Source organism: Pygocentrus nattereri, chromosome 11, assembly GCF_015220715.1.
Source record: "Pygocentrus nattereri isolate fPygNat1 chromosome 11, fPygNat1.pri, whole genome shotgun sequence".
Taxonomy (NCBI): Eukaryota; Metazoa; Chordata; class Actinopteri; order Characiformes; family Serrasalmidae; genus Pygocentrus; species Pygocentrus nattereri.
Window position 1 is genome coordinate 31,866,783 of NC_051221.1, and position 26,930 is coordinate 31,893,712.

General features: G+C 40.3%; 2 protein-coding genes across 4 annotated transcripts in view; one reads left to right on the forward strand and one right to left on the reverse strand.

Annotated features, from left to right (window-relative positions):
- si:dkey-82f1.1 (DENN domain-containing protein 2A) overlaps positions 1-13,419 on the reverse strand; it is a 35,521-nt gene extending 22,102 nt beyond the window's left edge. For 2 of the 3 annotated variants that reach the window (XM_017701198.1, XM_037542853.1), the window contains exon 1: positions 12,549-12,885. The gene's annotated coding sequence lies outside the window, so the exon portion shown is untranslated. Of the gene's footprint in view, positions 1-12,548; positions 12,886-13,296 lie in introns of those variants that run through there. The other variant, XM_017701197.2, reaches the window with a different exon arrangement.
- A 4,221-nt stretch (positions 13,420-17,640) lies between these two features.
- adck2 (aarF domain containing kinase 2) lies at positions 17,641-25,756 on the forward strand. The gene is made up of 8 exons (XM_017701199.2): positions 17,641-19,267; positions 20,014-20,160; positions 21,530-21,658; positions 21,749-21,844; positions 22,802-23,047; positions 23,253-23,381; positions 23,515-23,568; positions 24,758-25,756. The coding sequence occupies exons 1-8, from the start codon at positions 18,416-18,418 to the stop codon at positions 24,899-24,901; spliced, it is 1,797 nt and encodes a 598-aa protein (XP_017556688.2). The 5' UTR covers positions 17,641-18,415; the 3' UTR covers positions 24,902-25,756.
- The last annotated feature ends 1,174 nt before the right edge of the window (positions 25,757-26,930 follow it).

The following is a 26,930-nucleotide window of genomic DNA, read 5'->3' on the forward strand; positions in this document are numbered from 1 at the left end:
GGAATTAAAACCTCTACTACTTTGGTTCAAATAGCTATAATGTGTAATTAAAATACCTACAAAGCTGCCACAAACAGTACAAACAAATATATTTGTTTTTAAATAAAGTCTCTTAGATATTTTTAGCCTTTACAGGAAAGAAAACCCATAAAATCTGTCTCAGACTAGCAAAAAAGGATGACTTCTGCATCTGTGTTGACCTCTGTCCCCTCATATTCCTCACTTGCCTGAGTCACACAGCTAACAGTAATTATCAGCCATCCAATAAAAGAGCCGCTAAGCAGTTTGCTCTGTTTTGAGGTAGACTGAGCATTCAACACAGGTGTTACCACTTAATAGACACATCTGGGAAGGACAGCCATTCATGTGCTTGTGCTTTTTTGCATTCCTACCCACTCCAATGGCCCACTCCCCTGCCAAGAGGAAGCATGACATCATGACTACGTGGGAGATATGAATAATTTCAGCTCAGCCCCTACAAACCCTCAAACGCTCTAAAAATGAACCTACATTACATTCATATCTGACCACCGCAGCCCTAATGAAGACACTTACAGTGCCTGCTCTACTGTTTATACGTGCTACTTTTGGCTTATGACATGCTGGTGATTGGAGTTTTGGTTCCATGAGCTCGGTTTGTCTTTTGTGCAGCTCACATGTGTCTATACTACCTGTCCTTCAGAAGTGCTTGGCATTTCTGAAATCCCAGCGGCTCTGCTGGCTCGGAGTGTGGACTGATTTTGAGGGTCTGCCAAGAGCAATACTGAAGCCATTCTGCATATGTTGTTCTGTTCTCTGGTGTGGCAAAGGCATGAATTTCAGAGTAATTGCCAGCTTAACTGCTTGCCCTCTACTTTTAAAACTTTAAAGCCAAGCTAAGACGTGGATTATTTGGGTAACATCGTAAACCAAGTTTTAAATTATTCAGACTTTTTACAGAATTTGGTAAATCCTCACCTCATTTAATGCCATATATATAAAATACTTCTAACCCTAACTTTCTCTCTCACTCTCTGACATTTCACAGCTGACCTGCAAGACTAAATGATTTTCAGCTGTGTAAAGGGGTCACATGTTTGTGAAGGAACATAAACTTTTTTCCTTCCCTTTCTGCTTCTCCTCTTACTGAAACCAAGAATGAGAAAAAAAACATGCACAGGAGAAAAATGGAGAGCAGAAATTTTTGTATGCTGAGAAAGCTCGTAAAATGTGTAGCCTGAATCAAAACACTTCCTTTTCTACTCCAGGACTCAACAGCTGTTGTCTTTGTATTTGCATTTGCTTTTGATGTAGATGAAACAATGAAATATCACTCAGCAGCCATAGACCTGATAAAGTAAAGAGGCTCTGATGTCCTAATGCAGTGTACATTTATGGAGTGTACATTTACTGTAAAACTCATTGAGGTGATCACTGAGCAGTATCTCCTGAACCAGGTGCCCAGTGAGGCAATGTCATGCTTTGCAGAATTTTGTAGACTCCCGAGCGCCCAGAGAAGCTCTTCCCCAAAGCAGCAGTCAAATAAAACACTCAAAGAACATGACGGGCAGTGAATTCATGACTTGTAACTCAGTAAATCTGGCAGTAGCCATGTTTATAGCCTCCACTGCTGGGCAAGCCCCTTTAGAAACCTTGCTTTGCCTAGGCCTTTCCTTTGTCCTCTTTAACTATTGTTAAAACTGACCCTGTAGGACACGGCTACTTTCACAATGACGTGGAGAAAGAGGTCCATCTGCTTCAGCCAATAAAAACTCTCAAATGACCTGTGTGACCTCTACCTGTCCCTCCTCCTGACCCAATCTTCAGGAAACCGATGGGTTCACGTAATCTAGGGTCATGCGAAAGCTTGTTCCGCCATGCTGCTCACATACTTGCATGCCACTGTTAGTATTTTTTACTACAAGTGCACTTAAAATGATTGCTATGGTCTACTTACTTCTAACTACTGTTAACCCCTTTAACCCTTTTATTCAGGTAATAAGCTTCAGGCTTATTATTGAGTAACTACTATGAATTATTCAATAACTATTATGAAACTAATACATAACATAATATGTACATATTAGAGTGAGGAACAAAAATACAGCCCAAATACAGACCTGCAGAGTATACAGGGTTAAGGGTTAATTCCAGTAAACAAATTTCAGGACATTAATGGACATGTTTCTTTTAATGTGCTTAATATGTGATTTTGCTGGAGTAATAATAATTGTAATAATAATAATAATAATAATAATACATTTTATTTAAAAGCACCTTTCAAAACACCCAAGGACACTGTACAATATGATCAAAAAGAAAAAATAATTAAAATAAGCCAAATAAAAGTCAGGTTATATATTAAGATAAAAGTATAGACAAGGAAAGGAAACAAATAAATAAAGTTCTACCAAATGGCAATTAAAAAAAGATGTGTTTACACATTAAAAGCAGACAGAGGTAGGCAAGCAAGTGGCTCCGGGGGACAATAACAACACTCAAAATCATCGCTATACAACTGGAACGTAACAGTGCATCATGACATTGATGTGAAATGCACAAATGTGACAATGTGCGACATGGAGATGTGACAATGCATGTTGAGAGTGGCCATCAATTATTATTATATTATTATAATTATGCACCATTACACTTTTCCATTCAACCTGCACTAAACTTATAAAACCACTACAGACACAAAAGCAGGCTGATAGTAAAATACCACTCTCTGGCTCTTTGAGAGTGATAGCAATCAGTTTGCTCCTGTGAGAGTTTAAGGAAAGAGGACATTACTTAGGGTCAGAGAAAGGCCATCGGACCCCATCAGTTACATAACTAAACCGTCCACTCCAAACAGCAGATCACTATCACCCCAGTCACCAGGGTCTGCAGAGATTTACATAAAGACGAGGGGAAATGCTGGGGGCAAATAGTTGTAAGGATAAAAGCAGGCAATTGTCTGAGGTATTTCCCAAAAGACAACAACAAGTTTACAAATGTGCAGAAATGTCTTTTTTTCTGAACTATATTTGCATATGTTTGTATTCATCTAATTGTTTGTATTCATGAGTCACTAACTGAAGCACAAGGGAAATTGTTGTCACTCTAATTTTTGTATCTGTTTGAAGGAGAAGTATCTTTGAAGACTGTATGGAATTTCTCTATTTGAAAGAGGCAGAATATGTTATGAACCACTTAGGAAATACAGACAAGTTGTGAGAGTAGACAACAAGGACTAACCATCTGCGCTTTACTTTAAATCCCAAATGCAAAGAGAACCAAGAACCAACTCCCTCTTTCCATCTATCTTTCTACAACAGCAGCCAAACCCTGGACAGGAGGAGTGCATAGTGGACACAGAAACAGAGCCCAGAAACACAGAGGTCAGGTCAAAGCCACAGTCCTTCCTGTATTACTACAGGACTTTAGGACCAGGCATTCCAAAGCTCCACACCCATATCATTAATGACCATCGTATCATGTCACACAAATTCACATAGATGAAAACCTGCATGCTAATTTTACGCTACATCAAGTAATCCAGTCAGGTTAGCTTTTAAAGCAGAAGGTTTCATATTTAGTGTGGTCAGTGATGAGACTTGGTACCAGGGCTAATATTGAGCACTGGCAGCAGCTGCATGTCAATTGGCAGAAATTTTGTCAGCAGGTGATGAAATCCTGTCAGTAGTCTTGCTTCAAAATCAGCACTGAATCCTGGTGTTGTCAGGATATTCTCTGGTATTCTGGAGTCTTGAGCACCACGCCAGATTTCTCTATCTCTCTCCCCTCCTCCTCCTTCTAACAGCTGCTTCTCATAAAGCCTGTCCACAGCGGCCAGCCCTGGAGGACCCGCTAAACGCATGACATCATGCTCTCTGCACCTCTCCATAGCAGAAAGAGAGAGAAGTTGAAAGAGTGTGAGAGAGAACTTTTGATTTCCATACACCTAAAACAGGCAACTGGACTGTATAAAATGATCTTACCTCATTTGCTTCACCAGAACCTTTGCATCTACTTAATTGCTCCATTTTTCCTTCTACACCTTCTACAACAACAGCAAGACACTTTGCATCTACTTCAATACGAAACCTGAAGGCACATGACTACAGCTCCAAAAGAACTAGGGAACACATAAAAGAGTCCATCCATTTACTTGTCTGCTTCTTGTCCAATGAGTCACTCATCAATTCATTTTGCTGTTTCGCTGCAATGTTTTCTTTGCTTGAGGTCTCTAGCCAAGACTGAGCTGACTGCAGTGTTCATTCCTTTCTCTCTTTAACACAAGGGTGGGGGGGGGGGGGGGTCTTCTCTGCAATCAATTTCATGCACCACTAAACATTTAGCAAGCCTGTGATAGAAAGACAGTGTTTGAGAGAGTGCAGAGTGTGTGTGTGTTCTGTACTGGTGGAGGCACTCAGTGGGGGACTAACTTTCACCCAGTGCCTCTGTGTTCAATGAACTCACATTCCAGCGAGCTCTAGCAGAGAGAGAGGGAGAGAAGGAAAGAAGGGGAGAGAGAGAGAGAGAGAGAGAGAGAGAGAGAGAGAGACTTCAATTTAAACATAGATGACTTGTCTACATATGGAGCCAAGCAGGAGACTGAAAAATCTGAAAATCATTGAAATTACGTTTTTGATTTGTTCGACACAAGCATTTCAGCGTTCTCTTGCTTTAGAATCCTGGGTTCTGATACTATGTGCTGAAACACTGGAACTCTAACTGACCTAACTTAATGGCAAGCAGATAGCAAATATGGGGGGATGGGCACATGACACCCAGAGTGACAGTCTAATCATGTTTCAGGGGAAATGGATGGTAGTGTTGGGAGTTATTCACAAAGCAGAATGCAGTATTGCTGCCAGTGTGGGGGAACTGCACTCTGGTTGCCTGAGCAAGCTGTGGCGTTAACCACTACTGGGCATGCACAGTGACATCGGAGTCACATTGTTATCATCAGATAATTGTTTAAAGTAATTTAGCAGTATCAGACAGATGTTCCGATGATATTCAACTGATAGTTGATGAGAAAATTTTAAAATGTCTGCATTCCATTCATCTTATCGCAATTATAACCCTACAACATCCACTAATCCTACAATGTCCACTAACAGTTATACATATATTCTTTATCAAAAATGTCTTGTATCATGGCGCAAAAAATTTGCATATCTTTACACCCCAACAAACTCAAATATATGCATTCATTCTCACTGGGTTTAAAAGGACCACAATGCCTAAACTTCATTTAAGATCTGTTTGGCTTCACGAAAAACTTGGTTTAACGAGTCATTAATGTGCCAACATTATGCTTTGTTGTTGTACAAAATAACCACAATATGCAATGTATTTTTACATTTTTTTTTAGTTTTATTGTCGATATTTCCAACGCTGTGGTGATGCATGCGCACATGAGAGGGGGCACACAAAGAACAGTGAAAAACAAACCAGCCCACCAGCTCTATTTTTGGGGCAAGCCTGAGAGAAACTGAACAACATCAGAGCTATCAAAAATACACCCTGACCAAACAGGCCCTCATATATCAGAACAAAAGGACGCGGTCTCGAGACCCCAAAATGCGTTGGTGCTGGGTGTGTACAACCACAAGTGCGCACTCAGTGGCAGGCACCTGCACTGCTAGGCCCCCTGCCCTGCCATTGTTGAGCTGGTTGGGAGAGGACAGACGGCAGACAGCAGACAGGAACATAACTGATTTAACCACAGAATGGAGCAGGAACCAGAAAGGATACTGCAAACAATTATTATGTCTGTGTTTCTTCCTTATCGATCCATTCTAAGTATAGCCTTGTTATGTTATTGTCGCTTTGGAATTGTGAATTCCCACTGATTGTTGTGCACAGCAAAAAGCTGCCCTGCCTGTGTGTGGCTGTCTGTTTTGTAAAACATCATGATGAAAAGTGAAAAACTGCTTTAGAAAACAAATGATCTTCCCACATCAGAGCGATTCTTGAGCTTCTTGGGTACAAAAGAAGCAGGGACACTTATAATTATGTCATTCAAATCAAACCATACTAGCCATAAAATGCCTATGGGCTACAATGACTAAAGCAGGCTTTATCACAAATAGTTTTTTGGTTGTTTATGTGAGCTTTAAGCTGAGGATGGGTATCACAGAAAGACAGTCAGATAGACAGACAGACACAGGAAGGAGGAAGACAGGATGTGGGATCATGACCTCTATCCTGTCCCCACCACACATACTAAAGTTGCCCTGATTTGACTGAGACGATATTCTGCACAATTAGCCAGCAGGCCTATGTCGAGAAAGAGGAAAGAGTCCTTAGGAAATGAATCGACTTCTGCCCGACTGTCACTATGAATCAATGGACATAAATAGAAACAGAAGCAGATACTGTTAAGCAAACTCTCCAGCTGCGTGAAACTGTTCATTTCTCAACAACTATGACTATTAGCATCTGCACTGTAGTTTGACAAATGGTTGATGCTGCAACGTGTTACTGTTTTACACATTGAAACAGAAAAGTATGAACTTTTATGAAATGCAAAGAACGGGCCAACAAATTTGTGAAGGCTGTGCACAGAACCAAGTCACAGGCTGAAAAAAGAAAAAAAAACTGAACAACAATCTTGAGTTCCCTGTCCTTCTCTCTGTGTATGTGATATGAATATTGGGCCAAAAAGAACAGCACCTTCTGAAAAACACTGGACCTCATTCAACAATCGTTCTTAAAAAGAAATTCCTTCTTAAAACCCAGAGTGTTCACAAACTTTCAAAGACTTTCACTACTATTTTCTTATTTGGCATTTGTTCTTAGGTAAGAAAAGAATCTACACACACTCAAGGGCAAACAAATGTGTGAATAATTCTATGGTTTAAGTTCAATCTCTTTAATAGTCAGGGAAATATCCAGGTAGTGTAGATTAACAGCCTTCCTGGAACTAGCCAGTTAGCTAGGCAGTGAATTACCTGCACACAGAGCTGGAGAACAATTCCACATTTTTTGGCCTGATTTGAACTGAAAGTATACTTTCTTTGATATCTGTCAGAGCTGCATTTAAGAACTTTTTTGCCAAGTACACAGTTCAAAGAAGTAAAATGTTTTCGTTTCCCAGCCGTACTTCACCTGAGTGTTTCAGAGCAACTGTGTGCTTAAGCATTTTTAAACTTATCGCTATGCTGTTACTGAATCATTCTGTGTGCAGGTGGAGAGTCTGGAGAAGCACCTGGCCCAGAGCTAACACAATGCTTTACCTGTTACTGCTTTACTCTGAATTCTCAGAGACTCTGTACTGGTTTACCATAGCTCTAACATGATAGCGGGATACTGTATAAAAGAAGAGCCTCTAAAAGAATGTTTTTGCAATAGTACATCGTGCTATTGTGCAAATATGATTTTATGTAAATTCTAGTATTGGTATTTTATCACTAGTCAGTTTCACTGTTGTAGTTGGTATTTTAATGCTCTGAGGTATATTTATGCATTTTAAGCAATTTATGTTGTGCTGTTTTTTCAGCTAGATTACAGAATTTTATTCCAAAATGATAAATACCAGTACGATGGTTTCAGTCACAAATTTTCCTAATTGTAAAGCTGAATGTAGAAAAGGGTAATTTGGTTCTACTGGAGATTATATAGCTGAGTATAAGTGAAGCTGGGGGATTTGGGGAGAGGGTTATCATTCAAAACTGAATGATAGTCCCTAGACGGCATATGGTTCCTTTGACTTTCCAACTTGGCTTAAAGGAAGCATAGTTTCTATGAAATGCCCGCAAAAATTCTGCATAATTAGACCTACTCTCCACCAGAGAGGAGAAAAGTACTCACGGAAATGTCTAGATTAATACCTACTGGTAGATTAATACCTACTGGTAGATCACACTGAGCTTTTGATGAACATGTTAATTTTGACTCGTGATGTTCATGTAGAGAATGGGCTTTGTCGGCAAGCTGCGTTGGATCTCATACTTATTCTATGTAAGCTGCATACACCTGGTTCATTCTCAGTCATTTACACATGTTTACATTCAGGATCAGTAAATAAGTTAAATCTGAAGATAAAGCAATTTGCACCCATGTGCCTAAAACCCATTCCTTGTATTCAAACTCGATTGGTAAAAAGAAAGGCTAATCTCAGGCCAGGATTGTAATTGCTCTTTTCATGGTTTACAGTACTTTACTCAGATAATATCAGTAACAGAATCACTGAGCACATCATCAGGGCTTTATCCACAGGCTCTATAAGACCGGGGTACTCTGGGAGATTTCTTTCTCTTGCCCTCTTTCTCTGTGAGCTGACTCTATGCCAAGGCTCCAGTTACCCTTCCTGTTTTCCCTCACGCTTCTGCGGTTCCGCCTGACCATTCCCACCGGCGTTCCCGCTCCCAGCCCCGCGCGCCTCAGCACAGACAGATTCCTATAATTCCCTACAGTATTCCCACAGGAGCCCAGCGTGGCGAGAGCTTGGGAAAGTGCTCTTCCGGAGTCAAGGATCCACCAAGCAACAGATAGCTTTCCTCCTTCTCTCTCTCACTCTTTTTCTCTCTCTCTCTGACCCCCACCCCCACTCTCAAAATCAACATTTCCAGAGTGAATGTAAACCAAGCAGCCAGAGTGATAAAGTGAGTCTAAAATGAAACATAAAGCTTGGCAGATGGAGTCTAAAATCCTCTGTGCCCCTCATGAGCACTTTTGAAAGAAGTGAGTGAATCAAATACTTAGTTTTTCCACCTAAATTGAAGTCAGATGGGCCTTTTGTAGATTTATGACTTCATTTTTCACAAAAAAGAAATGGATGGAGACACTGCCTACTTCATGATGGTCTTCCATACTTGGCTAATGCTGCATTGAACTGAACCATCAAGAACAAATCCTCCAAACTACTGCAAGCACATGGCTCCAGGATATATTTGCGGTCTACGCTGCCTAATCTAAAGGGAGATCACATTAATCAATTAATGCATCATGCATCGCATCAAGATCCCATAAACAAATGCAAACATGCTCTGCAGATAAATCTACATGGGTAGTCACTGTAGTCAGCCCCCAATATTAGAGACACATCTTGCATGCACATTGCGCAGCGAACCCAAAGGCTCTCTGCTGTGGTAGGGATTTTAGCACAGGGCTCCACCACAGAGCCAGAGATAATGGATGAGGGCTGCGGTGGTCCACACCACATCAGAGAAGGCCCATATGTTCAAGAGAGGAGGCAAAGAGACTTTTTCCTCACGTTAGTGCTCCCAAAATGGGGTTAGCAAAGTCAACCCTTTGACCATACTTGTCTACAGAAGCGATGGGATAGTGCAAGGACCCCAAAAGTTGAACTCTATAGCCTGTTCTACAAAAACATTCTAATGCTGGCCTTTAGCTGCAGTATTTCCCAAAAACAATGCATAAGCTTAGTTTCTGAAAAGGGGAAAAAGACCACAGTCACTGGGAACAATTACAAACAGGTTTGGCAATCAGTGTAGTGTTTAAGTTTGTTGGCTTGGTGTAGCTTGGACTTGTCCAGCAGAATTATGCTTAACATTGTTGGTTCATTACTCACCTCTATTGTTGGAGTGAAATTATGTGTTTCATTTTTCATAAAAGCATTTACAAAGTCCATTTTAAAGTTTTTCATTTTCTACAGCTGGCAGAATGGTTCAGTGAAAAATCCAATTCACACAATTTTCCACTTACTCCAGGTGGAAGACATGTTTGGAGTCCAAATTCAGCTTTTTTTCATTTAGCTCTGAAACTCTGAGACTCATGATGTTAAAGCGATGCTATGTAAGGAGATGTGTGCGTACTTGGAGGCCTCTCTAATGGACGTGTAATTGCATGTAAACGTGTGGAAGTATAGTCAGTATAATGCTGATTTTGTCTTTAAGATCTAAACATTGAACCAGACCCTCTTTTTGATAATGTATGTGACATTAATAAGGATGCATGAGATGGTCAGAAAAGCTCTGAATTCTGACCTACCGCCTCTGACTTTTAAACTGTTATATCAGGCTTAACAGGGCGACTCAAGCAGCACATGGACACTATATTTTAGTGTGCTTTTTCCTCAGCAATCTTCCTTTTTTCAGTTTTAACAAAATATCATACTTTTTTCCAGAAATGATTTGGTTGACTATTACTACTTTTAGTGCTTAATAGCTATGTTAGCCTTCAGTTCTACATTTAAGAAGCAAAATTAGGACACCAAATTGTCTCAAAATGTCTCAGCGACTACATCTCTGGTAAGTAGAAAATAGTCCAAACTTATTTTTCACTGAATTAGTCCTTTAATACAACCAAACAACACTGATTGCTTCTAAAACACATGACTGAACCCAACCCAACATGTCTTTGATAGAGAACTTTTACTTCTAGTATTGCAACTGCAGAAAATACACTAAGCTAAAAGCTTAAAAAAAAAATTCACACATAGCAATCCCCCCACCCCGCCTCTCTCATCACCCTGGTGGAAAAACTGCCCTACTAAGTGCACTGAACCTTGACAGGGTCTGTGTCAGAGCAGCAGCTTGCAAGCACAGCTCCAGTGGCAGCAGGGGGTGGGAGAGGGAGACGAAGAAGGACGGGAAGGAAAGAGCGCATGTGAAGGAAAAGAGGGGGTGGCAGGGAGGGCAGTAATCGCAGCATCTGTGCTCCGTTCCCAACCACTCCAACACAAAGCCTGAGAGCTCACAGAATCCTGATCGGCCAGAACTACCTCTACAGCACCGCGGGGCGCATTCTGGAGTTGTCGCCACGGAGACGGCCAGCGGAGGCCTGGCTGGGAGGAAGACTCAGAGTCTGGAGTAGCCACAATGTAAAGACTCCCTGCTGAGTTACTGTAACAATATGGGCTTCCCCTGCTTTGTGGTATTATGATCAAGCATCTGACCAGGTGTGGCGACCGTGTCCATGTGCGTGAGCTCAGTACAAGAAGTACAGATGTCAGTTCCCTACAAGTGACATGAAATCCAACCACTGAGACAGAGTGATAAAGAGAGACAAGCATGCACAGATATGTGACTCATGCGTACGGCACACGCAAACACGCAAAAACTACTAACTAATCAAGCACAGATAGAAAGGTCTAAATAAGACTGTAGTAGTGGAGACAGTAGCCCAGGACAAGATACTCAGATTTGCTTATTGTTGGCCTTCTCTGTAATCCACAACCATATCGAGTCAGCTGAACAGGATGAGGTTTCTGATACTCTTATTTGTCTTTTAGCTATCTCATACTGCGTTCTAGAGTAATACTCTAGTTGGAAGGAACCTAAACCCACCTTATCAAAGAGGCCTGTGGTCAGATAACAGGCTCAAAGAGGCCCAGACCACCATCCACAACACATCAGTACAAGTTGTTTTTATTACTATATACAAACAGTACTGCTATCCCAAGTGTCTTCTTTTGTTGCCTGGAAGCATTCTCTACCATCTGGAGGTCTGGAGTGTAATGAATTGTGGCTGTGTGTGTCATTGTTCAGTAATTATAGACCTGGTACCTTGAAACATGCTGAAAAGGCTAAGTTGGTAAATAAAGGGTTGAAAACTTCAGGCCAGGATTTCAAGCCAACGAACGTATGTGAGTCAGTGACTGCGTGACAGAGATCAGAAATACCCTGAACAGCTCAGAAATTGAATTAAGGCCCTCACTACTCTTTGAAGGATTACTGGATTTTATGTAAGTGGAACTGATTGAATTACAATGAATCATGTTTGTGCTCAAGTGTTTGGAGGCTTCAACCAGCAAAAGATGAACAATACAATAAAAATGTCATGAACATACTATTCACACTTGTTGAAATACATCAATTATGTTTCACCACTAAGAACTGTGAGTAACTTTTATGCTACACTGATGACCAAAGATAGGTGTCATTGTTTTCTTAACTGTTTTAAGAGTTGCCTGTGAGCAAATACTGATATTGAATAGGGAGGTACATTTTGATCTGCTTGTTCTGTGAGTTATCAGTCTTCTGCCTGCTCTGTTTACAAGCTCTTTCCTCTCTCTCTCCTTCAGTACAGCAGTGAAGAGAGACCATTGTTCTGTGGGCTAAAATGACTCGCCTCACTTATCCAATTACCCACTTCTCTATCTCTGCTCTTTCTCCCTGTCTGCACTGGAATGCACCCATTTAACACAAGCTTCTCCACCAAAGTACCTCATATTGTGCTCTGCCTAGTTTCACAGGCTGACCAGGAAAGAGAGTCTGTCTAGTACTGACCGTTCTTCCACAGCGTGAAGTTGGTCACAACCGTTCTCTTTTGACCCTTTTTGTTTTGTTTTTGTGAGTTTAAAGTCACTGGTTCTTCTGAGTTTTTGCTATCTGAAGTTTTTTGCTGGAGGTTTTGCTGGAGACTATTCTTCCACAATGTGAAGCACAGCTAGTTACTAACATTCTCCTTTTACACTTTTTGCTTTCTGTAGGTTTAAAGTCACCAGTTGATCTGGCTTTTCAAAAGGTAAAGAATTCTGGTCTGGTTAACACAAAGTTTAAATTGCTTTTTTTTCACAACTTTTTAAAAATTTCACATGAATTATTGCCCCAAGTTAACCAACACAAAGAACTGCACACACGCTCTGTAACACACAAACACAGCTGTACCTTGCTTGGTTGCTTGAGCCCTGCAGAAGCGCTCCTGTGGTGGTTTCTCATTTTGTGAAACCTGACACTGAGTATGGCAGCATCCACTCAATGACTTCCCTTGGAGCAGTAAGTCCGTCTTCTTCTTCTCTCTGTCCTTTCGCTCCTTCCTCTCACTCTTCCCTTGATTAAATCCTCTTATTCTTTCTGAGCTGGTCAGATGGGTTCCCGTTGGCTTTTTCCTCAAAACTTTGTTTCAGAAGGGAACAAGAGAGAAAAGTGAGTCTGTGTGCTCCCTCCACAAACCTCAGCCCCAGGCAACTTTATCTCTCCCTCTCTGTGTGCTGTTGCCTTCTTCTCTCCCTCTCTCCCTCACTGGACTTTTCCCACCCCTCCCTCCTCTCTCCAAGACCCCCTCCCTCTCTCTCTCTCTATCTCTCTCTCTCTCTCCCCCTTCTCTGCTTTCCCATCACCCCCCCACCCCCTACTGCTGAACTAATCTGCAGCTGGCTGAGTGATTGGAGGCATGGTCGTCTTGGAGACCAAGTGTCCTGCTTTAGAGTGAGCAGGAGAACACAACTGAACACGTAAATAACAGCCAAGAGTGAAGACAAGACTCAAACCTAGACACAGACACAGTATGCGCACTAAATATGTACATTGAGAATCAGAGAATATCTCCAAGACTCCAGTCCACGACTTCTGTAAAATGCATATACAACTCCAAGACCAGCACTTTGCTTGGGCATGCCTTTGTCTCAGTACTTACATAATTATTTCCCAACACCATCTTCAGGTTTTGGCTGGTTGGTGGTGTGTTTTAGTTCGTTTTGAGTTTCTATATTGTTCATGTCTGAGAAAGCCTTGCTGTTCTTTCTCCTGCAGGACTGTGGAGCCAGAGGCTGGGGAGCTGGACTTGAGGGTAACGTGGGTAAGGAATCACAAAGTGAATGAACCTTTGGCTCCTGTTCAAAAGAGGAGGAGACAGGAGAAGTGAGGGATCAGGTTACACTCAGATACTGAGGAGTTTGTGGACAGAAATGTATAGGCGTATATATTCTCCTGCATCCAGAAATAAAACTTTGTGCCTTTTTTTATTCTCTTCCACCTCTTTGACAAACACTGGTCAAACTGGTTCCCTTACCAGTGTAAAACAACTTTAAACTGTAAAGATGGACTTGTAGCAGTGAAATATAACAGACTATATTAAGCTTAAACAAAATGCTCTTTCTTCTCAAAACTGACTAAAAATCTATGTTGTCAGCATAGAAACAAACTTTTATACCAACAGGAACTACCCAGGTGTCAAAGCTAGATATCAAAGACTTAAATTTCAAAGACCATTACTCGAACAATCGTACCAAGTAGCACTTCATGAAAGGCAGCTCACAGAGACCCCAACTACAGTGGGAGGAGGATGTGGGTCCAACATCTGTTCACTATCCACTCCTCTTTTGTCTGCATGATGGAAGACAACAATAAGGATACTGGTTTCTGAATGACAGCTGAACAGCAGCCCGTGCAGCAGTTCAGCAAAGCATTACACAGTTGGTTGATGGGCTTGTGCAAAAACTAGCCTACAAAGTATTATAGGTCTATACCAAACTTTGTGTTTATATAAGGTCTGCAGAAAGATCTATTAAGTACAGTGAACATTTGCTCTTCAACAAAGAATCTAAATGTGGAAACCTACTGACTTGTGCTAACCTCATCAGCTAATAATGAATTGAAATGGAAAGATGTGTTTCACCACAGAAATTGTGAGATAACAGAAAACACAGACATAAATCTGTGAATACATTTCCAGTCCAAGACTATGTGTGAGAAATATTTTCTTTTGCACCGACCAAAACCAAATTAATTCTCAAAAACATTTTCTTACTTTATGCTTTCAGTGGCCAAGTCATGTTCAGATTGCTAAAGATTAATCACAAACTTAATCAAGCCCTCAAATTTCCCAATTGGGATTTGATCTTGCAGTAAAAACAAAAAGCCTTGTCTTGCCTACAGACAGCCACAGAGTCAGTCCAGATTCTGATTTAAAATCACCTTGTATTTTATGGCATTTATGATGCCATGCATCCAAACAAGATTCCCAGGGGCTTTTGAAGAAAAACAGACCAGCAACATCACAGGTCAACCACTATGCTTCATCAGAGGTGGACAAAGCAGAGAGAAACTAAAACTTTACTCAAACAAGCTCCTAATCAATTAAGGAAATAGAAATAGAAATGGAAATATATGAAAGTGAAAAATGTCTACATTTAAACTAAATCATGTCCACAAAGTAAAAATGTAAACGTGTTAATAGATCAAATCAGGAGCTACAAAAAATATGACAAGAGTGCCTAAACCTTAAAGGTACAGAGGGTGAGATTTAGTGGCATCTAGCAATGAGTTTGCAGACTGCAACCGACTGAATACCCCTCCCTCACCCCTCCCTTTCCAAGCGTGTATTAGCCTCATTCGCTTTTTCTTGTGCTAAATAATAAGTATGAATAAATATTAACCTCCATTTGTCTGATTTGGGTTCTCAAAAACGTCTCACTACACAAAATAGTTAGTCAGCACTGGTGACAACCACCGATTCAACTTATTTCAACGTCTTCCAACCAGTGCTATAGCACCACCAAATTCAAGTCACTTCAAACTGCTGATTTGTCCAATCTGAGCTGCTGTAGAAGCACGGTGGCGCAACATGGTGGCCTCTGTTTAAAGAGGACCTGCTCCACATATAGATATGAAAGGTTCATCCTAAGCTAAAGACAACAAATCGATTCATGGTTACAGGTGTATATACACTAATCAAAACATGGTTTGTATACTGTATTCCACTTCTGCCAATAGATCCCCCCTAAGTCTTACACACTGTTCTCTTCACACTTAAACACCAAGTTAAACTTTGCATGCATACATAATGTGATAACCATCACACTGTACAGCACTCCTGCTGCTCATCTGCCTCAGCAGTGTGGGTCTCAACAGGTTATGTAGCAACTAAGATGAAGTAGGCTCAGAGGTCCAGTGCCAAAAAAAAAAAAGTGCTGAATGGGTCTTGGCTGATCGACTGTGTAAGGGGAAAACTGCGTAAATTATTTTACATTTACATTAACGGCATTTAGCTGACGCTCTTATCCAGAGCGACTTACAATTTGATCATTTTACACAATTGGCCTGACTGCATGTCTTTAGGACTGTGGGAGGAAACCGGAGAACCCGGAGGAAACCCACGCAGACACGGGGAGAACATGCAAACTCCACACAGAGAGGAGCCCGGTCGCCCGGCCAGGGAATCGAACCCAGGCCCTCCTTGCTGTGAGGCGACAGCACTACCCACCACGCCACCGTGCCAAATTATACTTTTCATGAATCATTCCTGTGTTCCAGTGATGTTTAGCCGACTGCCGATACATACCTTTGTGAAGTGACAGCAGAGCCTTTCTTCTGACAAGCTTACAAAGTTTGTTGGCACAGAAGTGATGTGTAATTACAGTTTAGGAGAATTTGTTACCCCAGGATGCAGCACTGTTGAGCTGTGATCCTTCTGAATTACACTTCACCCACCACCATGTATGGCACTGCTGTAAAAAATAAGAGAAAATAAATGTAATAAAAAAGTTATTCATTCATTAATGAACAATTAATTTACTTCACCATAATTAACATGTTTAACTGTACAAATCATGTAGTTTATGTTCCTTACCTAAAAAAGAAATGAAAGATTATAAGAAAATTTCTTCCAACACCCTCCACAGACCTTTTCTTTCAAAAAAAAGGAAATTCCTTATTACTAACACATCTTATTACAACCATTGTTAAAAAATAAGATAAACACATAATACATCCAATAAAATACAAAAAAACAGATTCAGTACAATTAAATGAGAAGTGCTTTATTTTCCCAAGTCCCCATTTCTCAGTTTTTCAGCTCAAATGAACTACATAAGCTAACGTTAGCCAGGTTAGCTAGCTAGCTTTCAGAAACTTAAACTTCATAAATTGAAGTTATTCGGCATTACATCGCTATTTCTGAGGAACTGTAGCACAAAAGGTTGAGGTATTTATCATCAAATTAATATCAAGAACAACACTAACTATAAAAAGTAAAATCCAAGGAAACATTACACTAGCTAGGCTAATTTAACAGCTAACGTTAACGCTAGCTCAGTCGGGCTAGCAAATGTTTAAAGCGGTCAATACGCGCTGTAGTCAGATCTGTAAATTAATATTGCTCATAATATTATTATATAGCTGTCACGTTATTAATGTCCATGAGGGCCAGCTTTCGCCCACATGCTCGTTTGCTGGGTGACTCTTTTCACTGCAGTCACAGGCGACGGTTGAACCAACGTTCCTCAGCACGCAGCGTTTGCCTAAGTTAGCAATGTAGATAGACTACAGTAAGTTACCATACTGAGATAGAAGTCTTTTAGGGCTGTACTGAAGATTAACCCACAAAACTATAGACATTTTGGATGGGTATTTTCAGGAAAGCTAACGTTACACTATCCCTGAATGCGCTCCATACTCCCTGCTACCTAGCTTAACCTACATTATATAGGTTAGTGCACTAAAATCATGAGAGTTAGGACATTTTGTGGCCTCTTCACCCAAACGGCGCACTGTCCCCAGTCACTCTGCTTCATTGGGCTCATTAGCTTTAATTCACAGCGTTCTAAAAGGAGGATGCCACCGAGTTTTCGCAATTCAATGACTGAGATCTAAACAGTCATCCAAAGTGTTTTGGTGTGAAAATGGATGATTGTACAGAAACAGCTGATTGTACAGACTCCAAACCACCAGTGAACATACGAGTGTCTTCTGAATTTTATACGTAACCTTTCGTTACATGCGCTGTGTGCCCCCACCCCTCTGTCATGTCATTACCTTAAAGTAATAACTTTCTGTAAGGCAGCTTACAGGTATTAACGCTTCTGGCTCCTGTCACCGCCAACGCGACCCTTTAAGCTTCTCTAGAAGGCAACTGCTCATCAAACCATCCTGAATTATTTTGTTTACATCGATTTTATTGTGTGTGGGAATTTCTAAAATTCGGTCGAATGTCCCTTTAAGACGACGGTCGATTAGAATACTGGTGTTTATTGAAGAGGGTTTGGTCGCTGTGCTCTGGCCTTTAGTCTAGCACTCTCTTCGAGTCAGACCGTAACAGTTTTAGTCCATAATGTTCATTTGTTTTCACTTCGTAACTAAAGGCTCTTTTGCCTCCAAATGCACCCAAAACAGATCTATCCTGGCGTTCGTCTCCGGAACCACCTGCATCATGTGCATCTACACGGACTTATTTAAAGGTAGACCGGGAGACAGCGGGCGAATTGCATATGAAGTATGAATGAATGTAAACACGGAGTAAAACGCTCCTGTCGTGCGAAATGAAGCTCGTCTTATTAGTAGGACAGTTTTTCAAATTGATAGTTTAATCACTCGATTTTAGTGGTCATCTTTTATGAAAGCTTGAATGCGTTGATAGCAGCAGCTGCCTGTCTGAGTAGCTGTGCCTTGGATGAGTTAAGTTAGCTGAATGTAGCCATTTTTAAGGCAGGCTGGACTTTTTCTGCCTCTATGAGAATTTGTGTTGGCAGTTCAGTGCGCACGATATAACGCCATCGTTCACGTATCTATAGAATTTGATTAGTGCTAGTGATACTTGGGCTTTACGTTTAAAGCCTTTGATGCGGGTAGAGTGGAGCAATACACCCAGAGATCGGTGTGCTAGTTTATCTTAAAGAGGCTTATACGTGTAATTTCACAGTGTATTTAGTAGGTTAATGTAATGCAGCCCAGTTAAATGTAGCTCATATGAGAAATCTGTACCAGGCTATGCCACCAACTAATGTCTAAGTTCTAAAAAATATCAAGCCTACATTAAAATGTCTGCATTTTGTGCAAAGAGCATTTTACAAAGCCTGAGGTGCACCGTTCACAGAGTTTCTGTGTCAGTTCGGATTGCTCCTCCGAGAACTTTCTTCGCCAAAAGGTTTCCAGTTCTTTCTTATACCCCCAAAGTGGCACTGCTGTGTTGGGGTGTGGGCAGTGTCACATATGCTTCAGCACAAGAAGCAGTACTTCCACGGAGGACTACAGAGAAGAAATCTGTTGTCAGAGTGCAGGTTCACAGGCTCATATTCATCTTGCGACTAAGCATCCGTGCCTTGATACTCTTGTTCAAATTCAGCCCCCTCTTGCTGCTCTACCCCCTGACTCTGCTGTCACAGCGCTGTTCCTGCTGTTGGCTTGATGCCCTGCTGTGGGTCACAGAGTCCTCAGGTCCAACATTCATCAAGCTTGGTCAGTGGGCCAGCACACGACGGGACATCTTTTCTCAGGAGTTCTGTGACCGCTTTGCCCGGCTCCATGTGAGAGTGCAACCCCACTCCTGGGCACACACTAAGCAATGTCTGAAGCGGGCCTTTGGTGAGGGCTGGAGGCAGCTGTTTGTGTTTGACAGTAAGGAGCCTGTGGGCTCAGGCTGTGTGGCACAGGTATATCGGGCTAAGGCTCGAGTCACAAGTGTGGAGGACCCGGCCTTCCAGGAGCTGTTGGAAGGCCTCGAGAAAGAGGACCTGCTGGAAGCTTGGGAGATCCCAGGGCTCGAGGGAGCTTGGGATCATTTGTGGGGGCCAGAAAAGGAGTCATTAGAGAGACAGGAGAGCACTGCTGAATTTCCTCACACTCTAAGAAAGTACACAGACGAGGAGTGTCTCATGCCTGTGGCAATTAAGGTAACATTAAAACAATAAAGTATGCATGGGTTAGACTCAATGTTTTTGGGAAAAGTTCATTTAAAACATTTCATTCAACCTGCTTGACACATTCTGTATACAAAAAAAAAATTTGAAGCAGAGAACTTAAGTTAACATTACACACTTAAAAAGATGGTTCTTCAAGGTTTTTTTAGTAAACAAAATGGCTCTGTAAAGAACCATGAATGCTCCAAGAAAGCTTTGCATTATTAAGTGGTTCTTTGCATGGTTGAAGGGTTTTTCAGATTGATGGAGAATGTGTTTTATATGGTTATATATAGGGTTCTATATAGCACCAAAAAGGTTTCTTCTCACAGGCTTGACATCATAACAATAGAAGAACTCTTTTTGGTGCTATATAGAACCCCATTTAAAAAGGCTCTATACAGAAGCATCCACAGCAAACTCTCCATTAATCTGAAGAATGCTTTAATGATGCAAAGAACAATTTAATCATGCCTAGACTTCTTTCAGTGTTCATGGTTCTACATAGAATCATTTTCTTTAATAAAGAACCCTGGAAGAACCATTGTTTTCACAAGTGTACAATCAATGATACTGTGTTTTTGTGGATTTTTCATGTTATGCTTTTCAGCTGCTCTAGTCATCTCAAATTTGTGATCCTTGCATTTTGAATATCAGTATTATATTAGGTCTAATATCCATAAAATATTAGGCCATAATTTAGTTTATGCCATTTTACAGCTTTTCTCTTTGTCATGCAGGTGCTTCATCCTGGCATCAGGAGACAGGTTCAAATAGACCTGATTTTAATGAAGGCGGGGAGCGTGCTCATCAGCTGCTTTCCTGGTCTCAAGTGGCTGAGCCTGCCTGAAGTGGTGGATGAATTTGAGAAGCTCATGACCAAACAGGTAATGCCAAGTATAAAAAGTAATTTGTCATAGAAACAATGAATGCATTTAAACACACTTAATAATCCCATAACCACAGAAAATCGGATTTTGTCAGTAATTCGTTCGTGTCACTTGGGTAATCAGATAATGGGAAAACTCCAACTCGTAATCGTTTTTCTGCTTTGCAACCAGCCAATAAACTCACAGAAGTAGAAGTATGTGACTTAAAGTTCAAACTTTGTGATGCGGCTTTTTCAAAACTTGGAAACACTTTACTGCTAAATGTGAATATACATTACTTAGAAGATAGCGATTCAAAATCTTAATTTCGTCAAGCATGTAGACGGTTTCAGCTACACTCCAAAAATGTTTTGTTGCCATTTTGCCGATGTTGCATTAAATGCTGTTTGCTGGGACAGCTCGACCTTCTGTTTACGCACATGTGCAAACTAAGGAAAACAAAAGAAATCAGAGTAAGGGTCTACATATGCTTAAAAACCCAATTACTGAGCTTACTGATTACTGAATTCAAGTCTCTTTATTGGATTTCTTGAAATTGATAACCGCTTTAATCCGATTTAAGGAATCGGAGTATACGATTTACATGGTCACTTACAATATATTTCCAAAAGTATTCACTCACCCATCCAAATAATTGAATTCAGGTGTTCCCCTCACTTCCATGGCCACAGGTGTGTAAAACCAAGCCCCTAGGCATGCAGACTGCTTCTACAAACATTTATGAAAGAATGGGTCGCTCTCAGGAGCTCAGTGAATTCAGGCATGGTACTGTGATAGGATGCCACCTGTGCAACAAGTACAGTTGTGAAATTTCCTCACTACTAAATATTCGTCATATGTCAACTGTCAGTGGTATTATAACAAAGTGGAAGTGATTGGGAACGACAGCAACCCAGCCACAAAGTAGTCAGCCAAGTAAAATGACAGAGCGGGGTCAGTGGATGCTGAGGCACATAGTGCACAGAGGTCACCAAATTTCTACAGAGTCTACAGACCTTCAAACTTCATGTGGCCTTCAGGTTAGCTCAAGAACAGCATAGAGAGCTTCATGGAATGGGTTTCCATGGCCGAGCAGCTGCATCCAAGCCTTACATCACCAAGTGTAATGCAAAGCGTTGAATGCAGTGTAAAGCATCACCACTGGACTCTCGAGCAGTGGAGATGTGTTCTCTGGAGTGACGAATCACGCTTCCCCGTCTGGCAATTTCATGGACGAGTCTGGGTTTGGTGGTTGCCAGGAGAACGGTACTTGTCTGACTGCATTGTGCCAAGTGTAAAGTTTGGTGGAGGGGGGTTGTTTTCAGAGGTTGGGCTCATTTCAGTGACATTTCAACTACATCTTTTGAGGCTTTTGCTTTGGTTGCAGATAGACCTTCGGTTCGAGGCAAGGAACATAGAACGGTTCAAGAATAACTTTAAGGACTTGGAATATGTCAGGTTTCCAACACCACTCAGACCGTTTGTCACAAGGGCTGTCCTAGTGGAGACATATGAGGTGATAAATTTCAGATGATAGTATTCCCCAGGAGATTGCCAGTGTATCACCTCTTTTTCATCTGAATAGAGTGCCTTGTACTTTTTACAGGAAAGTGAACCCATTTCCAACTACCTGAAGTCTGAGGTGCCTGTGGCCACGAAGCAGAGAATTGCCCGGATGGGAGTGGACACACTATTGAAAATGGTGGGAGGGAAAAATATTATTTTTTATGAGTTTGCCAGTTTCATCAACTGTCTCATCTGATACAGTGAACACTTTTTAAGTAGTGCATAGCGTTCTTTTGAACTCTGATACCAGTAAACACACAAAGTACTCTGTCAGTAATTATATCAGTAACATTGATGCAGTCAGATTGTGTTGATCTAATCTTGTATGACTTTGACCATTTAGGACAGGGATTTTCAATTACACATCTGGAGACCCAGTCAACAGTTTGGTGATTTTCCTGCTTAAACCCACCTAGTTCAACTCACTATTAGTTGGCAGGAATAGTGGGTGTGTTTATGCAGGAAAGGCAGCGAATTATGCTGGACATCATCTCTTCACACTATATATTAGAGCACTTTAGCTCTGGTCTTGAAGGGCCAGTGTCCAGCATAGTTTGGTGATTTTCCTTTTCAGACACATCAGTAGTAGATTTCTGACTATTTTTTAAGTTACAAAAAAAAGTAAATAATACTATTATTATTACTTCCACTTTAAACAAAAAGGATGGGAAGAAACCTCTTTTAACCAGCACCACCAACACAGCGAGCTAATTAAGTAGTCAAGACATGTACACGTAACTCTGTAAAAGGTAGACCTGTGGTTAATTGACCAATACTCATGGTTGTATGCTCCTTGGCTGCTGATAGACCTTCAGTAGATGTTTGTTATAGTAACCAGGCAGGTGTTTTTGAAATGTATCTGGTTATGTTAGCTACAGTGAATAAGACTAGTTGGTGGTTGTCATCCTCACAATAGTAATGTCTTTGGGAAATAATGCTTCCAACCTTTAACCAGGCTTAAATTCAGCCTATGCCACTGCCACAGGATACCAGCCCTCTAGTACCAGAGTTCAAGGGACCTGTTCTATGGCATCACTCCAAAAAAAATATTGAGTCTACCTGCACTTGTTCATCTGTTTATGTTTACTTTCAGGTGTTTGTGGATAACTTTGTCCATGGAGACCTTCATCCAGGTAACATCCTGGTTCAGAGTGGTGAAGGGGCTGGGCCCCAGGACAGGGCCACACTAACAGACCTGTGGGACACAGTGGTGGTCAGCATGAGGCCGTCCCCTCCTCCTCTACGTCTGGTACTACTGGATGCTGGGATTGTGGCCCAACTCAGTGAGACAGATCTGCGCAACCTCAGAGCTGTCTTCACTGCTGTTGTCCTAAAACAGGTATCAGAAGCCGAAACACTGAGATGGTGTGTGTGTTTGAAGTGAAGAGGTGTTCTGTGTGAAACACCTGGACGCAACAAGACTGTGTGATTTCATTCTTACAATTCAGACTCATGCAAGTGATTTGGTGCTGGAGAGGTTAGTTACAGTCTATATTACTGTATTTACAAATTTTTTCATATGTTTTCATGTGTTGTACTATCAGGGGGAGCGTGTGGCAGAGCTGATTCTGAACCATGCCAGGGCCAGTGAGTGCAAGGATGTACCACGCTTCAAAAAGGAAATGGCTGAGCTTGTGAACCACGCACTCAGTGACACTCTGTCTCTGGGGAAGGTACTACAGATAGTACACACCTGCATACACATCTCATCAAAAATACACTTCTGATTTTGTTCAGTGGCTCACCACATGAGCAGCATAAGCTCTTGAAATTTCATCCATGCTTTGCTTCTCTAATCCTGTTAAGGTTCAGGTGGCAGAACTGCTGTCTCGTGTCTTTGGATTGCTCATTCGCCATAAGGTATATTAAGTTCTTCTGAGCTGTTGATGCACATACTGAGCAGTGCCAAGCTGGCCTTTATATTAGATTATCAGTTTCACTATATTAAATTCATCATATTGCAGTCGGAATTTCTATATTTACATTTTTTAAATGATTTTATGAATCATTTGTTAGAAAATAGCTCTTAGTTCTCAGTAGATTTTAAAAACAGGATATAAAATGTGCTGAACATGTTTTATCTTGTGTCAAGTTACACATGTAAAAAAATTGGAATTGATGTCATTAATATGTAAGTAATTTTGATACATGCTTAAATTAATTATAACAAAGGAGAATACACTGGGTTTTCTACATTTCTTTGTATTTCAGTGAATAAGGTGTCAACAAAGTCATTTAGTCATTGTTTGATGTGAAATGCGCCGTTCTTGAGAAACTTGCTCAGAGTGATAGTGATAGAAACCAGATGTCTGAAGCCTTTAGTGTCTTTAGAATTTATGTCACAAAAAATTACTACTCAAAATGTTTTTGAATATGCTGTCTGAGACATTGTTGTCCAAAAAGTACAAGGAGAACTTTTTTTTTTTTTTTTTTGCACTATTTTGTGATTATCAGCATTGCATATACAAACTCAGGAAACGTGTAGTCTCACTAGTCATTTTAGATATTGCATAATATGGCTATATCCTGAGTCAGTAAGTTTCTCTGCAATGCAACATTTCACATCAAACCTCTCTGAATGACTTTATTTGCATCTCAATGCTTGAATTTTGCTGAAATTTTGGAAAGTTGATGACTTTGTCTTTAACATACTACAACGTTAGGATTCAGCTCATTTGTAGAAAGCTGTAATAAATAAATTTTAGATGTGTTCGGAATGATGAACAGAGATTGGTCTAAATTATATTGAAAATATAATATAAATTCCAATTTTTATTGGAGTTCATAAAAAAGTAATATTATATAAGTTATCAATATGATAAATGATTCCAAACATTAGAACAGAAGTATATCTTCTGTCTTTAAGTTAAATCCTTTTTCATCTTTTTTTTTTGGATACTTTTTTAATGTCTGCATTTTTTTTCTATTTTTCACATTTGGTGTCCTACATGATAAGTTGTGGCCTGGGATTATATGGAGTTACTCTAAAGCATGTCTTGCTGTGGAGCAGACACTTGTAGATGTTTGCTATCTTTTTTTTTTTTTACAGGTGAAGCTGGAGAGTAATTTTGCCTCCGTTGTGTTTGCCATCATGGTATTGGAAGGCTTGGGCAGGTCACTGGACCCTAACCTGGACCTGCTGGAGATTGCTAAGCCTCTGCTTCTGAAGAACTGTGCTTCTCTTCTCTCCTGAGTGAAGTGGGGCCCCTTTTGTACAATGAGTTGTTTTATGTCCAATGTGTAAAATCCAATTAGCTTTGACAAATGAAGAAGCCATGACTGATTAGTGAAAAATGGATTACTAATAGACTTTTGAATAATTGAGGATTTAGGAGTGTTATTCCATTAAAAGAATTGAGGGTGCAATTTTACATTGGAGTTTTGGATCGGCTATGGGTCCCTCCTTTGCCTCTTCATTGCAACTGATGACCTCATCCTCCTGGCTAGAGAAGAAATACTACAAACATGATTTGAGTTACATATCGTACACGTGCACAGTGTGCTGTGGATAAAGATATGATAATCAGCTTATATCGGCAAATCTTTGTACAATCTTTGTACAATATTACTTGAATGCATCAACTGTATCTGATAGGTGTGCAGATTGTCAGAGTTGCAGCTTTGTTTACTGATTCCGTATAGTGCTGAAGAGAAAACCTGATCTACAGAAACATGACATTGGTGTGTTGTGTTCAGGAAATGTGAAAAATCATGATTTTAGTCTATACTTTATGCATGTTGCCCTAACAATGCAAGGAAATATAGAGGTCCATACATTCTTAGAAACACTACTTTGTACACTGATGTTTATCCTAATGAAAGTATACATTTAGTCATACTCTATAAATTGTGGTATGAGTGGGATTTATGTTGGTGTGGATCTTATTTCCTGACACCCTTTTTCATTGTAGACAACCTCAGGATTACGTTTAAGCAAAACTGTCTGTCAGATCTTGTAATGACGTATAGGCCTGATTTTCTCCTAATTATTTTTGCCATCACCATGTTTTGCCACTAAGCTCATAGAATAAAATACAAATAAATCCTATTATATAAATGTTTTTTGTACAATTTCCTGGAATAAAATAAAATGTGCATGACTGCTTTTTCTTGTAGCTCCAATAATGATAATTTTATTTCTTAATAGGTTTTATTTCTTGATTTATTGACTTTGTCAGTGGAAACATTAGATTTTCTGTTCTGCAGTTCATGGAATCCTGTATTAAAAGTAAACACCGAAACCCTCCACCACCCTGTTTTAATAAGCCATTGACTCACAATGGGGGGGGGGTCTTTTTCTGTGGACCTAATTACAATGTGTGATCAGGGACCATCCTATAATGAGGCTCCTATGGCTGTGTTTTTGGTTTAAATAGAAGATTAAAACCTGAGAAACCCTATAATAGTGTATTAATACAACTGTAGCCCTAGAACTAACCAGTGTACAATCATGAAATACAATCCTGCTTGTAATGAAGTATGAAAAGGCCTTAGTTAATTAGCCTCCCCCTGAGAGTTTGGTATAATATGGGCAGCAAATAGAGCACGCTTTGATTGATTACTAAAATTAAATCATTGCTGTATCTTTAATAGCACAATTAAAGTCGTATATCCTCAAATTAAATCAGAATTGCCCATATGAGAAATGTGTTGTCAGTTGAGTGCTAGTGCTAGCTAACTTTGTTTTCTGAGGGCCACTGGCTACATTACCTGCTGCTGTGTAGTAGGAACCTTATGAATTTCTATAATTCTATACCTTTCATGATTAAGTAATGCCAATAAAACCTGATGGTATTGTCTGTGTTTTTAGAAACATAACACCCAGAAATGTCCAGGAATTCAAAGGAGGAAGGTTTTGTAACTAGTTTTGGTCAGTTGTACACCAAATTCTTTGCTACAAACATGGAGGTGTAGCAACTGCTGCTGTGTGTGAAGTGGTGAATTGCTAAAAAAAATAAAAAATAAAATTACAAAATAAATAATGACATTTCAAACTTTCAGTAATATTAGTATTCACTAGAAGTAATATACAGGGGTGGAAAATACTTGAGTAATTGAATTTAAGTTTTTTTTGTTTGTTTTAAATTTTAGTCTTATTTAATTACATTTCCAACAGAAAAAGCCTTTCTATTACTTATGCTTTCATTTAAACCTACAAAGTACAATGAACACATTTCAAAGGCCAGGATATATTTATATTGCTAATCTTTCAAGCTGCTGTG

What these genes read in the sequence shown, in the direction of transcription:
- adck2 (XM_017701199.2), top strand. Translation starts at nt 18,416, where the DNA reads ATGTCTGCATTTTGTGCAAAGAGCATTTTACAAAGCCTGAGGTGCACC. An exon ending in TCATGCCTGTGGCAATTAAG is followed by an intron (nt 19,268 to 20,013) that starts GTAACATTAAAA and finishes TTTGTCATGCAG; the next exon opens with GTGCTTCATCCTGGCATCAG. An exon ending in TGGACACACTATTGAAAATG is followed by an intron (nt 21,845 to 22,801) that starts GTGGGAGGGAAA and finishes GTTTACTTTCAG; the next exon opens with GTGTTTGTGGATAACTTTGT.